The sequence below is a fragment of the Triturus cristatus genome, chromosome 3_1, assembly GCF_964204655.1.
Source record: "Triturus cristatus chromosome 3_1, aTriCri1.1, whole genome shotgun sequence".
NCBI classification, from domain to species: Eukaryota; Metazoa; Chordata; class Amphibia; order Caudata; family Salamandridae; genus Triturus; species Triturus cristatus.
The window spans coordinates 439,861,480-439,878,163 of record NC_140583.1 but is presented as its reverse complement, the minus strand read 5'-3'; the positions used below and the strand labels follow the sequence as shown (position 1 = coordinate 439,878,163).

The 16,684-nt window shown below is 42.1% G+C and overlaps 1 protein-coding gene across 1 annotated transcript in view; it reads left to right on the top strand.

Annotated features, from left to right (window-relative positions):
* ATP8B4 (ATPase phospholipid transporting 8B4 (putative)) overlaps window positions 1-16,684 on the top strand; it is a 3,731,093-nt gene that overhangs the window by 1,360,717 nt on the left and 2,353,692 nt on the right. Inside the window, exon 7 of the mRNA XM_085644229.1 lies at window positions 14,766-14,836. Within this exon, the coding sequence (XP_085500355.1) occupies window positions 14,766-14,836 (71 nt within the window). The remainder of the gene's footprint in view (window positions 1-14,765; window positions 14,837-16,684) is intronic.

Genomic DNA, 16,684 nt, shown 5'->3' with positions numbered 1-16,684 from the left:
ACCAGGTGTTCAGCCAGATGTCCACCCAGAAATAGTACAACATGTACTGTCTCCACAGAAGTCACCGCATTCACCCAGGACAAGCTCCGAGCCTCAAGCAGATATTCTTCTAGCTCCGAAGGAAGAGATGGGAAATAGATTTACAGTCTCCGAGACTAATCAAATAGCAATCCAATCCTCCTGTGCAGTGCTAGCCCAGAAACTAGAAGAAGTAACTTTAAGAACACATACCCTACAGCAGGAGATTCCGAAGATCAAAGAGGCACTTGATACATCTTCAGTTGAAATGGCCAGACTGTCAAGGCAAAACAGAGAAATCAGGGATGTTTTAGAGCGTCTCGAGAACCATTCTAGGAAAAATAATCTGAGATTGCTCAATATTCCTGAAGCACTTGAAGGCTCTGATATTAAGGGGTTTGTGATCTTGTTATAAAAAGACACAGTTCTTAAAATGTTTCCAGATATAGATCTATCTACAGAGATACAATGGGTCCATCGAGACCCTTATAAAAGAAACCCCGCAAAACAGAAACCAAGGAAAATTTTAATACATTTTCTTACTTACACTGTAAAAGAGACTATACTGTCAGTGGCACTTAACCCCTTCCCCGCTCATGACGGAACCGTTCCGTCATGAGCCACGGTTGCCGTGTGCTCATGACGGAACGGTTCCGTCATGACAATCCTGTTGGCGGCCGCTCCGCCTGCGCGGCGCTGTTTCCCCGCCTGTGCGAGGGGACAACGCAAATGGGCGGAGTCATGACGGAACCGTTCCGTCATGAGCACAGCTCAACTGTGGCTCATGACGGAGCGGCTCCGTCATGAGCACAGGCCCACCGCGCTGCCCCCCTGCCCCCCCCCAGCGCTGCAGCGGAATGTCCGCAGCAGCGAAGGGGTTAAAGGAGGTGTCTTAACATAAGGCTCATTCTCATTCGCCATTCGATCAGATGTGTGCCATATTACTGCACAGAAGCAATGGGAAATGGACAAACGGATGGAAGCACTAAACAAGCCGGGGGCAGGGGCACAAATGGAATTTCCTGCGTCACTTCGCACCATGTGGAATAACCATGTGTATGTACAAGAGGTAGATGACTTAATTACTGAAATCAAGAAAAAAGCGGGCATATAAGCGCGGAAGTCTTAAGTGGGGGAGGTCAGGGAGTCCAGGGATAAAGAAAAGCGGAAGAAAATTAGTTACTCTCGCCCGAGGGACTGAAGCCCCCTAGGCTGTAAACCTAATATAGTAGGGAGGGTTCCCCAGATGGTTGGGGGATGACAGGATCATGGGGGTGGGGTGGGGGTGGGAAGTGTGGGGGGAGCACGAGGTAGCCAACTTCATGTCCTTTTAGCTACAGTTATGATCAGATTGGCCCCTTGACAGATTACCTTCTATGGGAGATAGAGATTTAAAATTTCTTTCGTGGAACATCAATGGTGTAAGATGTCTGCATAGACAAAGATTAGCTATGAAATATCTAGAGCAGAGCCCATCCCAGATATGCCTTATCCAGAAGACCCATCTAAATCTCTTAGAGAGCTGTACTACTTTTTCAAGGTATCCCTGGATTAAATACTTCTTATCAGAACAGACTGCCCATTGTAAAGGGGTCGTTATACTGATCAAACAAGGACCGGGATGTGTGATAAAATCTTTTTATAACAGATCAAACTGGTAGATGGGTTATAGCTAAAGTGGATTTCGGCAGAATACAGTTAGCATGTATATCTTTCTACGGGCCAAACATTGACAATCCCACACACTTATGTAAACTTCAATGGAATCTGATGGAAGTTACTATTCCCATAATAATCAGAGGGACTTTAACGTGTTGCTTGACACCCTGCTGGATAGATCGAATCAGATCCGCTACGTAGGGGTGCCCCGGGTCCATCAGGCCTTAAACAATATGATGCACGACTTGGAGCTTGTGGACATATGGAGGGATAAAAAGGGCAACACACAGGGTTTTACCTTCTTTAGTAAGAAACAAGGTAATTTTTCAAGAATAGACTATGCCTTGGCAGATAGATCTATTATTGACGACATAACGTCAATTAGCATTCAGCCAAGCCATATATCAGACCATTCTTCGGTTGCCTTCTCCTTAGCGGGGAGTAGGTATGTTTTTAGATCTAGATGGATACTTAAAAGATCAATGTTGACAGATCCAGAGATAGTAGTAGAGCTTAAAAAGGCGTGTCTTGACTATTTTGCTATAAACACTTGATCTACATCACCGGACTTTGTTTGGGATGCCTTTAAGGCATATCTGAGGGGCCTTCTCCACAGTCTTATACGCACCAAGAACAGCGAGGGATCTTGTGTGTTAAAAGGCATGGAAGATAAAATCTCTCAATGGGAAACAGATCTGCTCCGGTTGAACTGGGGGAAACCCAAAAGAATGCTGCAAGCACAGAGGCTGCTCAAGAGCGACCGTCAGGATTATAGGATCAAATTAGACCAGAAATGTAAGGCACAATGGCTGACTAAGTCCATGCAGAACTTTGAGTATGGGGAAAAGTCTGGAGCACTCCTGGCCTGGAAGGCTAGGGTGGACCGGGCAAAGAACCATATAAATGAATTAATCATAAATTAAAATGGTCAGACATCAAATAAATCGGAAGATATGCAGGCCTGTTTACTTACTTTATTTTCTGACCTCTATAAGGAGGAGACCTTCCCAAATCCTGAGTTCCTTAAAATTTGGTTAGGGGAAAAATCTTTGCCTATCTTAATAGCAGAAAGTTGTGCAAAGCTCGATGCCCCAATAACGGAGGACGAGATCCGGTTGCACCCTGGGAAAAGTAAAAATAACAAAGCGGCAGGTACAGATGCCCTTCCTTATGAGGTGCATACACTCCTATTAGAGGAAATGGCTCAGAAAATGGGCATTCTGTTTAATTCGATCTATTAATTAGGGGGTCAGGTACTGAGGTCCTGGAAGGAGGCAACAATTGTGCTCATTTTGAAGCCTGCTAAGGACTTGTTAGGGGGCCGATTCTTATAGGCCGATCACCCTGCTGAATGCTGACTATAAGATCATCATAAGCATTCTGGCAGGGAGACTAGCCAAAATTGCACCACAATTTATCAATTCAGACCAGAAAGGGTTTATCTCCAAGAGCTATATCCAGGAACAGACGCAGCAACTCATTGGCAATATAGATCTGGCAACAGCTCGATCTGAACCCTTGGCCGTGGTGACACTTGATACGGCCAAGGGGTTCGATAGAGTGTGCTGGGTGTATTTATGGGAAGTGTTAAGAACTATGGGCTTCAGCCCCATTTTTATCCAGACTTTAGAAAAAAAACTATCACAGGGCTTCCGCTAAGATATTATTAAATGGGGTCTAACATCTACCTTTAACATATTAAGAGGAACGAGACAGGGTTGCCCCCTCTCGCCTTTGTTGTTCAATATATATATAGAACCATTATCACAGGCAATAAGAGCATACGCTTTAATACCCCCTTTTAAATCTCACCGATATAGCTGCAAGATCGCCCCATATGCAGATGATCTGCTTTTATACACTGCTAATCCAGTCATGGCAATGCAGAGGGTTGAAACTCTGTTAGAAGAATTTGGATCTATGTCAGGTTACCTAGCCAACACCTCTAAAACCGAGGTGATGTGTTGGAATATTCAAGAGGGGAGAATGAGTCAAAGTTTTAAATATCTGGGTATTATAATCACCAAAGATATTGAGAAAATTCCACAGATCAACCTTAATAGGGTAGTAAAAGAAATTGACCAGCGCTTTGCAAAGTGGAAAAACCTTCCATTAACTTTCTATGGAAGGGTTAATTTAGTCAAAATGGTTATTCTCCGTAAATTAACTTACATATTCAATGCCATCCCACTTGGATTTCCAAAGCGGGGTATAAGCAAAATCCAGGGGACGATTGTAAGTTTTATCTGGGCATATAAGGGTTCAAGGCTGGCCTGGAAGAAGCTTAGACGAAGGCTAGTTAAAGGAGGGTTGGCACTCCCAGATATTAATTGGTACTGTGTCACTTTTCAATTTTAAAACATCCAGATGCTGCTTGGAAAGCCCGACGATTCCACTTGGGGAAGACTCTTGGGTGAAATGACTAGGCTGGATGATGGGGAAGGTTTTCTATATAAATTTGGTGCTCCTAGGTACTTCAAAAAGTTAGTTTAAAGGTACTGTGGTCCGCCCTTTGCCTGTGGTATAAAGTCAGGAGCAGATGGGGATTAGGTTATTATTCTGACTTCGCTCCAATTTGGGAATCCCCTGGGACCCTGGTATGCCTTATGGACAGCCTAAGTACTCAAATTAGAAAGGCGGGCATTACAAAATAGTCGGACTTAATAACATCGGGAGGAGTTCATCCCTGTGAAGATCTGAAGAGACTTCTCTAGGTTCAAATACATACAATTAACTTCTTGGTTTACATCTGTTCAGAAAGAAACCTTAGGTGACTGGGAGCCTGGAGCAATCTTTCCAAGATATAAAACCAAAGAGTAACAAAATCTCTAAATGGTATGAGAAGCTCTTGGAGGCAGACGATAATGAGTGTCTGCCGCTACACTTGGTGTGGAATGGGGTCTCCTTTGAGTGTGATATTGCAGTAGTATGTGAATACTCTCTGAAGCTTCTGTTTACATTTATAAAACCGGCCAACCTGAAAAGAAATCACTTTTTCATTATTAATCGTTTGTACTGGACTCCAGCAAAGGTAGCAAAGTTTGCTCCCTCTCCCAAGTGTCCAAGATGCGATTATATAGAAGCAAATAATCTCCACATGTTTTTTGAATGCCCAAAGCTGAGAGGCTACTGGAAGGGAATTGAGAACGCCTTTAGTGGGATTTTCGGCAGGGAAGTTACTTTGAATGTGGCACTTGTTTTATTTGGCGAAGATGGCAGGATCAGTAAGTTGCTGAAACAATCACACAGAGACCTATTGCTCTATCTTATTCTGATAGCCCGGAGAGAAATATGTATTAAATGGAGAAATCCCCTATCCCCTAGGTTGGAAGATTGGGTAAAAGCAGCTACTAAAATGGCCCGTCTGGATCAGGGAGCAGTGAAGAAAAATTGCCTTGATATTTAGTCGGACTTTATCTCATGGTGTAGAGACTTGGGACTTCAACCCCACACGGTCCAATGGTTGCACCAAGGTACCAAAGGTACAAAGCTGCAGCTCTGGGCTGGTTAACAGACCAAAGCGAAAGCAGTGGCCATGGAGCGCACAGGTGGTGGTAGAACAGAAAGTCAAGGATATCTAGATGAGCAGTGACATGACAATACAGTTGTTTTGGTAGCTCTATTAGATCATGGCCTAGATGCTGCATGTGAGAGAGAATTGGGTCACTTAATTCTTCTTCCTTGAGCTGAAACATATTATATATTGAACAGTTCCTTTCCATTTAATTTGTTGATGACTGTGGCCTGCATTTTTGATTCAGTGTGGAAATGATTTAGCTTCTTTGCGTTCAGGAGAATGGAGAGTATTAGCTGCGGTTGAAAGAAGGGCTAAAAAAGAAAAATAGAGCACCCTGTGCACTGTTTCAATTATAATTTAATATTGTTGTCTTCTCAAACCCAAGCTAGTCATTCAGAGATATTTATAATATATATATATATAATATATATCCAAGCTCCAATAGACACTCGCACGGTGAATAGAATACATTTATTAATGCAGACGCATTTCGGTACATATCCTTTCTCAATGCTTAAAATGTATATTCTGAGCGGACGACATTGACTTTCTTAAATAATACAAGCACCTTCCTCATTGGTGAGTTCCTGGTAGTTGAAAGCAAGAAGGGAATGCAGGTACGTTTCATCGATTCTGGCCACCATATTGACTGGGCAATGTCTCAATATTTATTAATGACATTAATGTCCCACGAGTCATTTTCCTCAGTGCCACAATTAACAGTATTCTGCATGACAATCTATTGGAGCTTGGATGTTTATCGTGATATCTACCATCACGTTTGGAAGCACCCGCCTAAAGAGTTCAGCAGTTGTAGGTGGGGACTGGAGCTGCAATCTCTTGACCATTTGGAGTCTGTCTTTGCTGCCTATTGAGAATCACGAGTCATGTGACCACGCTACTCTGCTTTTTAGATGTATTGTTTTTATGGCGATTGCTGTGTGATCAAGGCAGGTGTGCCGAAACGTGTTACAGTGTACAAGAATTAAACGAGAGACGAAATTGCCAACGCTACCCCCGTGTCGGTGTCCGATTCATCAGGGAGATTCAGAAGTGACAATTCTACTTATATATATATATATCTTACTTCGCCAAGTATAATTTTCTGCCAAAGGATGACGAATGCAGACCCATTACTGGTGCAAATGTACTTTATTTTGTGGACGCCCTGCACCACCGCCATGATGCGTTTCGGGCAACGCAGTGCCCTCGATCACATGACACGCATGTGGAGTGCTTTCATATATTTAAAGTGACAGTGCTAGCATGTGATAGTTTCAAAAACACCATAGCATGATAGACACAGAAGAAACTTGCATTAAATAGCTTAAAAAGACAAGAAATGTCCCGAATGCATATATAAACAGAGATAAACATATCATTATCATCATTAATATACACATTAAGAAGCACAAATTGGTAAAATATTTAAAACAGTTGATAAATATTTAAAACCAAGCATAGGTAAAGCAAATTCTTAAAATTTAAAAAGGTGCTAAGAACGGGCTAAACAAGTATTTCACTGAAAAAATGTCATAAACAAGAATTATAAACAATGTTCAATCCTAAAACCATGCCATAAATCAGTTAATTGGCCCTGATACCTGTGTGCAGACCATGTATGAGTACTGAATGAGATCTGATAATGCCGTTGTGCTATAAAGGGTACAAATGCAGTTGATTAAGCCAAGTCCTGCCCAAGTGGGCCTTAATTAAAGAAGTTTCTATGGCTAAAATTGCCTAAAGAGCATGTGCAAATAGTGCAAAAAAGTCACCTATAGAAATCACAGCCGTGATTTACTAAAGTGTAAATGTGCAAAAAAGAGAAAATGAAAGCTAAAACAATTTATCTTGTAGGCAGCAGCTAAATGAGTTTAAGATCATGCTTAAAACAACATTTAAAAGCAATTAAGATCAATCACAGACGTGTATAAAAATCTTCGCTCGAATTCGGACCCTGGGGTATCTTACTGTCGAGTTCTAGGATGTACCTAGTCTTGAGTCTCCTGAGCATGGCTTCCCGGTTGCCTCCTTGTTTTTGGGGAAGGATCGTATCCAAGACAAAATATCTCACATTGTCTAATTTGCTGTCATGATGTTCCTTAAAATGTCGGGCAACCGGGTAAGTGACATTGTTGTTTGTGATGGGCCTCAAGTGCTGGAGCACTCGTTTATGTACCTGCAATTTTGTGCATCCTATATATTGCAGGTTACATGAACACTCCAGCACGTAAACAGCGTATTCTGTTTTGCAGTTGACACTTTTGGTGATAGGTACTGGATTGGGTTTGAATGGTGTTATATAACTGGTTTTCCTAACCCCATATTTACATGCCTTGCAATTGGTGCCTCGCGTTAATCCTTTCCTAGAACTCAACCATGTTTTGGGCATCACCACCTCTGGGCTGCTTTTAACTTGGGAATTGCTCATTGAACGAGCCTTCCTAAAGATGATACAGGGGGATCTTGTGACCTGACTTCTCAAAACAGAATCACTTTGCACCAAAGCCCAGTTCTTATTAATGATTTTACGTAGGGCTTTGTGTTGTAGGTTGTAGGTAAGGATCAATCTAGTGGGGGACTTAGTATGCTCGTCATCAAAATCATTGTTATTGGTTTTGGCGAGTGCTTGAGATCGATCTATATGGGCAGTTCTGTTCATAGCCCTATTGAACATTTTTTTGTAATAGCCCCTGTCCAGGAACCTATCCCTACTTTGTATCTGAGCCAACATGCACTCTGTGTCAGAGCTACAAATTCTACGAATGCAGAGCATCTCCCCGTATGGAATGCTGTCAATCAAATGAGCGGGGTGATGACTTGTGCATGTAATACTGTATTCCCAGCAGCTGTCTTTCTGTCTAGTCTAGTTTCCATCTTGTTGTTGACAATGAATACTTCTACATCAAGAAAGTAGATATTTTCTCTACTTATCTGTGCTGTGAAGCTTAAATTCAAGTTGTTACAGTTAATTTCCTCCACAAATTTTTGGGCAAATTTTTTACACACATGCATGCTACATGGCAAGCAGCAGGTTCTGGGCATCCAAGGAAGGGCCTATTCACGAAGGTAAGTGTACATATATAGATTTAATCACATGTAAATTGATTTTCATTTTTTTGCCATTAACTATTTACAAGTTTGTTTTTTTGCTATTCACCATTTCTGAGAGTACATTTATTATTAGGTACATACATATATGTCTCAAACCCCTTAGAACTGGAGGTGAAGCCTGCTAAAGTAGGATTTAGAAGTGCAACATTTCAATTAGTAGCTTTTCACAGACACAGGACTCCGGCAACAGTGTGGAGATCCCTCTATGTTAAAGTGTAGAGAAAAATAATGGCATTTAACAGATATTTACAAAATATTCAAATATTTCGATGTCAAATAAAAATGTAAATTCGGTTGAAATAATTATTATGAATCCAGAACTAACAAAAATAGGCACATTACCTAACCACTTAAATGTTTAATAGCTATTTAAATAAAATATACAAAATCATTTTATAATTGTTATTATTAAACCTCCCTGTCACAATTATTTTTTAAATAACATTAGGATTTAGTAATTGTTTTTAAAGCATATTGTTTAATTAAACTTTTTAGTACAGGTTTACAAATATTTAATTATTTTAAATAAAATAATAAATAATGTATTTAATTGGAAAACAAATACAATGAAAATAACTTTTAACTCTTAAAAATAAAAATGTTATTTAACATTCTGATTTTCTTTTATTTAACATGATTTGTGCAGCTGTATGCTAGGACACATGGGCTATTAAAACTGAATCACACAGTTAATAAGTGGAATAAAGGGTACACAGGGCCAGGTTTAAGCAAGGGATCTAGTGGGGTGCACTCTCGTTAAGGTGAAGTTAAGGGGCTTAACTGTCTATTTACATTTTGCTGGACATTAATGGAGAACAAGACCTGAATTTGATTATTAGTAATTAAAATGGCCATTGTCTACTTGGGTTACTTTGGTAATATGGGGAAACGGAAAGCGGTACAATCTGTGCAACGGATTGCGAAATATAGTAAAACTACTCGGCGAATTGGCACTCAAACCTTAAGTGAGATTGATCAGCTAATTTAAAAGGTGGAGTCTACTACAGGGGCTGTTACTGCTCAAAATGAAGATGTTGCCACTAAAGCGAAAAAGTGTTCCCAAAAAAGTTCAAGCTACTTTCACAAAACAGTGACACCACCCTTTTTTTTTAAAAGAGTTTTATATAGCATGAACTAGACCCGAGAAATCAGAGGGCTTTACATGAGCACCAGTTTTGTTACAGAAGGACACATTCTTTTTTTTTGTGAGGCACGGGGAGATAAAGTAATTTGCCCAGAATCACAGGATGATGAGCTTCTTTGCCGAGACTCGGACCCGGTTCCCCAGCTTAGAGGTCTACGTCTCAAGCCGCAAGGCCACATCCTCTCCACCCTCCACCCACTGTTCAAGACCTGTGCAATCAGATGCAACAGGGGTCACAGTGCCATTTCCAGTTACACCGGTAGTATGTCAAAATATATTCCCTCGCCTGATGGAGGAGGAGGTGGGTCCACAGTTACATCTGCAATGAATCGAAGTGCACTGGGGACCGGTCCAGTACACCCTACTTAATTGACACCCAACATGACCACTTATCTTCCTCTTATTATGGAGTTGAAAGTGGAGGTGGGAGAGTTGAAATTGATGTAAGGTCTTATGGGTAAAATGGACCAGATTCTGACCTTAAAGGTGACATTGTTGCAGCAAAGGGGGGGGTGGGGGGGTGTGCGCTGATGCCTAGAGCTGCTAACGTAAGAGCAGGGGGAAATGGGTGGGGCTGCCTCGCAAGCAATCCATTCCCTGCAAGCCTTCTGGGATTGACAACAGCCCAGGGTTATTCTGATTCTTGCTGGTGATTTCAATACCACATTTGAGCCCCTTGATAGGGACGATGTTGAAACCACTGCAGAGAAGGACGAAAGATGGGCTATTCCTCATCTGAAGGTTGCCCTGGTTAACTCATGGACATGGGCTGCACTCCAGCTCACTATCGAATTTGGCATAGGAGCAACAAATGAAAGGACTAAATCTGACCATGAGGGGGCATTTACTATTAGAACTATAGATCGCATTGAGTATGTAATGGTCGTTCTAAAACTGTGGCACCTAGTTAATGACATGACTGTACTAGAAGGGAAGTGAGTGATCATAACCCTTTATGCCTCACTCGGGAGGATTTATTTAATAAGTTCTGGTTTGATTGCTCAGCTCTTACTAGAACTAGGAACATCGAACATACAGCAGATAAACACTGTCGTAAATGGCCGCAAATTAGTGAGAAACCTGAGCTTCTAACTACTATAAAGAAAGCGGCTCTAGATTTTCTGCCCAAAATATTGTAATGCAGAGATGTAACAAAGGATAAACATGAGGTTATCAAGATGCACACAGAGTTTTTTGAGGATATTGCTGCTCACTTTGTATCTCCTTGTGTAAGTAAAAAGTCGGCTCATAGTGCATGGGGTAGCTGGTTCAATAGTAAGTGTAGAAAGCTAAGACGGATATTAGCTGAGACCATGAAAGAAACAAACTCCCCTCTGATAGCATCCACCAGGAAATTGTATAAGGTGTCACTGGCCAGAGCCAAAAGAGTGGGACAACAAGAGATGGCAAGATTGAGTGGAGACATGTGTGTCCAAGGATGACTTTTGGTTCTTTAGGCTAATGGCCAGAGGAGAGCATACAGCAGGGTTTGAACCCCAGAATGATGTCTCTTCTGTGCATTGGTTCAATCACTTTGCAGCCCTATATTTATGATGGTGCCACAAACCTAGATGGAACATCCTTGAATGCCACATTGATTAATTTTAACCCGCCACCCTTTTTCAGGGAAGATGTTTTTAATTCGTTGGCCACCTTTTCCAGAGGGAGAGCTGCTGGTTCAGACAGCATTCCAGTAGATGTCTATCTCTATGATAGAGATGTATGGACAAACTACATATTGGGTATTGTAAACGAGATAGCCAAGAAAACTCCTATTCTGGCCTCTTGGCAGGGAACGGAGGTGGTACTAGGGTATAAAAAGGGGGGTAAGAGCCTGCCAGCCAATTACAGGCCTATAAGTTTAATTGACTGCCTACCGAAAGTCTTTTGCAGAACGGTACTAGTAAAGATCCAACATTGGGTAGAAAGTAATGCTATTATAAGCCCGTTGCAAGCAAGTATTAGACCCAAGAGCTCAACAAAAGATCAGGTCTTCAGATTTGCTATAATACACTTGAAGACGGTCTTGATTGGCAAAGGTAACCCATATGTCTTAAATCTGCTTTTTCAATTCTGTCAGAAATGGTGATGCCTCTTGACATACTATCTTTGCTGGTTAAACTACACAATAACAGCTTTTCCCAAGTTCAGTGGGGCTCGCAAGGACAACTAACTTAAAATATTGCTGTGTTAAAGGGCATCCAGCAGGGATATGGACTGGTTCCCACTTTATTTTTCTTATATACAAATGGTCTGGTACACTACGTCTTAAAAATTGAGGCTGATGCCTCATCCTTGGCAAAGGGCAAGATACCGCTATTGTTGTTTGCGAACGACACTTTCTTAATTTCTAAAACACCTTGTGGTCTGCAAAACCTTCTAGTCGATCTTTAGTGATTTTTGTTTGGAGCGTTGTTTAGAGATAAATTCGAGAAAACAAAATGTATGGCATTCAAACATTGTAAGACGTTTAAGGGAAAGCTATCCCTGGGGAGCAAGTACTGGAACAGGTAGACTCATTTACATACCTGGGCATTAAGCTTTCACCAAATGTATCTTGGGGTCAACATTTTTGATGTTGAAACCTTAAAGCATAGGCAGAGGACTGTTGCACCCACTTTGAAAATCTATGAAGTCAAAGCTCTAGGAGCTGCTTTGTACAGCGCAGAGCTCTACAGGTATGGCAACATTATGGTCCTGGCAAAATCAAAGAAGAAATTAGTAAGAGAACTGGTGTCACTCCCAATTGGCACTCATCTGCATCCTTTATGTATGGATTTGGGCATGAACAAAGTAACTCTCAAAGCTCATTTGCGACCCCTCCTATACTGGCATAGGAACTGGGTCACTCAGAGCTGACACATTATGCAGCAGCCTTAGATGAGATAAGCTGGATAAAGCCAACAAATTCCCATGGCTGACCTCAGTAAGGCAGCTATTGAAGGTGATTGGCCTTGGTGACCTAGGCTGAGACTGAGAAAATTCCTTCAAGGTGTGTTCTGAAAAAACATTATTGGGCTTCCTCCCTACAGAAGGACAGCACATGGCTGAGAATGCAACGCTGACTGGTGAATTCTTAATCTTTAAGTCCACTAATGCGCTTGCGCAGTTTTGGGATTTGGTCACTGTTCCATCTGATAGGAAGCTATACTTTTTTTGCGCTATACTAACTTTAGTAGTGCATTTTGTGAATAGCAATTAGCATGCTCTTTTGTAGGTGGATGTTTGTATTTGCATGTCCCACTTTGCAACCTTCTTTATCCCTCCGTAAGCCCCTCCTTACTTTTTCCTAATCCCCTCCCATTTAGGGCTCTATTACGAGACTTGCGATGGCGCGGCGGTGGCAGTGTTCCGACCGCCCTATGAAAATGAGGGCGGACGGACCGCCATTGCCCCGCCAGAGCTGCTAGGGAATTGCTGTTCCCTGGTGGAGTTGCGACTGTCAGTAGGGCATATGCTTGGCAGGACCACCGCGATCGCATCGCCAAAGTCGTAACGAGGCCCTTGGTAGTAAGTATTCTCGATTTTACCGCTGCTTCCCTAGGTTCCTTCCACATTTATTACTAAAACATATACCTATGTGTGTGGAGACCCTATCAGCTGGAGCTGAGCATAGAAAAGATAGGAGAGGCAGAAGGGGAGATTTCTGCCCATAGTTTTGTGAGTAGCATTTTGTAATACTATTTTAGTACTACTAAATGTACTACAGAGTGCAGTGTGTGATAAAGAACGGGGATAAAACCGAGCCTATATTCTTAATAATCTAAGCCACGATTTGAGATTAGACCGGCCAAGTCGTTTACGTCTCCCTCTCCTCCTAAAACAGCTATCAAAAGCATTGGTATATGGTTGGACAGATTGCTCTAGTTTGATCTTCGCTCAGTGAAACTAGCAGCCACCTGTTATGGTTTGCTTTGAATGCTTCAGAAGATTCTCCCTCTTCTTAATTTTAATTCTAGGAAGCTGATGGTCCAGGCCCTTATTCTTTCTTGGAGTATAGTATTTCCGTTTATTTGGGTGCCCGGATGGCCACAATCCGGAAACTGCAGGTGGTACAGAACTGTGCTGCGGAGCTGTTGTTTAATTTACCAAGGAGTCAATCTGCTAAACCAGCCCTGAACTCTCTTCATTATTATTTTTCCGGCGGCACAGAGGATTAAGCTTAAATCCCTCTGCATTGCCCACAGGGCCTCAAATATCACGCTCCCTGCCCATTCGACTCTCCTCGCAGAACCTTGCTTTTCTCTAATGCTTATCTGACTAGAGTACCTTTAGTTAAAAGGGAAAGATTTGAGGATCTTTCTCTTATAAAGTAGCCAGAAGATTATGGAACTCTCTCTCCCTTGCTTTACGTTCTTTAAATCAGCTATTCCCATTCCGGAAACAGTGTAAAACCTGGTTATCCAAGAGTATTACTTCTCTCTAAAGAACCTAACTATCTTTCTTAAGTTTCTGTGTTGCACTATCAGCGCTGGCACGCCTACGGGTGGCAAAGTGCTCCATAAGTACTTAATAATAATCAAAGATTTACAAATGGCTTCCCAAACCTCTGGACGGCCCTGACAACATTCAGATGAGCAACTAAAGTGAGTGCTGCGCCTGTGCTTGACTTGCGATTGGCTGAGTGCTAGATTGTGCTTAGCTGTCTGTGAGAGTGGCATCAGATATTCTCCACTCCAGGCCTGGCATTTTGCTCGACCGGCACCAGGGGCGGTGGTGGGGGGCTGAGAAGCTCCGGTCCCCGTTGGGGGGAGGCAGAGGGAGTGGGTGGGGGGTCGGGGTGTGCGCTAGTGTCAAGCACTGCTGCCGCTTTTGTTACAGGGGCCGATAAACAGCAAAGCCAGCCCACAGCAACAAAACCGGCCCCCACATGTCAGAAACGCTTCACTACCCTTCTTGCCCACCCGGAAAACGCCTGGTAAACGGTACGGCCAGTCTGGCCCTGCTGAGTGCTCCGTCATTAGTTCAGCCATACCGGAACTGCCAGAACTCCTGAAACGGCCTGGCTGTCCCTTTGAGTTTCAATCATTACACTCCTATACCAAGGGAAGCGCCATACCTAAGAAGAAACGCATGCTTAGGGCTGTTCCTCATTACCATTGGGTTAAGGCTCAATTTAAAAGCACTGACTATGTAACTTGCATATTGTCTACTATAGAAAATGTAAAACACTTTTGAAGGTTTGGGCTGAGTAGGTCAAAGGAAACAAAAAGTCGATTATAGATGTTGTTCACATTGATAAACTGTACTTCCTGTTATATTTTCTTTCTGATGTTGGCCTTCAATAATTATTGGATTGTTATTGATTTGCAGGCAGACTTGCTTCTCATCTCTAGCAGTGAACCACATGGTCTTTGTTACATCGAAACAGCTGAGCTTGATGGGTGCGTATGTAATTAAAAAATACAAATACGTTAGTTTAATGACACGTTTACAGTGTGTTTATTACTTTATACTTCACGGAGCACCACAAGAGCACGGCAGAGAACCAGGGTACACCTTTGAAGTGCAGGAGCTGCTGCAAAGGGTGATCACAAGGTAGAGTCCACAAGAATGGTAGGTGGGGATCCCTTGTCATCGCTAGACTTCGGCAGATAATTTACAAAATACAAGGACTTCCCTTTTTCCCCATCTTTGGTTTTGTGTCCTTCTTTTTGAATTGATCACAATCATGGAGGCCAAGAACTTTTTCTGAAAGCACAAAAATTCTTCCCAATTGAAACATGCACTCCTGGTCCTAACATGAGTCAAATCCCCTCTAGTGACTCTCACATATTTGTCTGGCGACAGCTGCGCTGTCAAGACAGACCATAAAAAATAATCGTAGAGTTCAGCCATCAGGAGCTTTGAGAATGCAATTATTTGCTCCCTACTAGAGCTACCTACACAATGCTTAAATACAGAACTAACATTTTTAAAGTGAAAACCAATAGCACATCAGGATACAACTGAAATTAAACTGTACCGTGGCCATTTGTTACTGTGATTTGCCATTTTTTATCTGATGTACCTAACTATAATGACTTGAGTATTATAGTGTCTTCTGTTGTTCATTCCGGGTGTTATGCAGTAATAGTTTATTAACATGGGGAGACTTGATTTCGTCCGCACATTTCCCTATTGCTTAATTTAAGGAAAAGTAGAATCATCAATGTAAAACCTGTGAATGTGTAGGAAATAACGTAAATCAGTAAACATTCGTGAATTTTGTATCTAAACATTTACATTTTTAATTTCAAGCTTATTTAATTAAAAATGTTGACCTGCTTTAAGCCATTTCAATTGTTTGTTTAACTCAGGGAATTCACTTATACCTCTTGTTCTGCACCTTCCTCCTCCTTTTTAGGGTCGAGCCTGCGATATTATGCACTAGCGCATGCAAATCGCTTGCGAGGCGCTGCTGTTAACAAAACGAGCTTGGAACTCGCCTTGTTGCTTACAATTTATTGGCTTGCTTGGGACTCTTCTTCACAGCTTAGTGATCACTGCAGGCCTAACATAATTCCTGACCCTTTGTATGGAGCAGGGACCAAGCACTGCTTGGTTAAACTTAATCATTGCCCATTCGTTGCTCCTGACGTGATTGAGGTACTCTTTTGTTCTTTTTATTTTCCAGTGCCCTTCAAACAGAAGTCGTGACTGGCAAAAACGTGCCCAGCTGGACAAACACAACTGCAAAATTTTATTTTCTATAGTTAACTTTCTTTTATTTTTGCAGTTCTTCTTCTTTTCTCACTTTCCACTCATTTTGTTTTTGTTCGAGGGTACTATCCTCAAAAGATGACAAATATCTTGTTCTATATATTGCATAGCGATAATGTTTCTTTGTTATGTGTAATTTTTGAAATTATGCAGTGCAGTACACCCCAAACCAATCCATTCGAATCTACCCCACTCTACCTCACTTCACACCACACCAATCCACCTCACTCAATCCAATCCACCCCAGACCAATCCAGGCCACCCCACTCACTTCAATCCACTCTAGTCCACCACAGTCCAATCTTCTCATCCAACCCCCACTCCAATCTAAAACAATCTACCCCACTCCAATCCGAAAAATGTGCCCCACTCCAATCCAAAACAATCTGCCCCCCCCCCCAAGGAGGGCCCACATCACCCCTCACCTCAGTAATCTTCACTGGCTCACTATCCACGAAAGGTGGCAGTTCAAGATGCTAACCCATACATACAAAGCCCTTCACAACGTAGAACCAGTCTACCTTCACCAC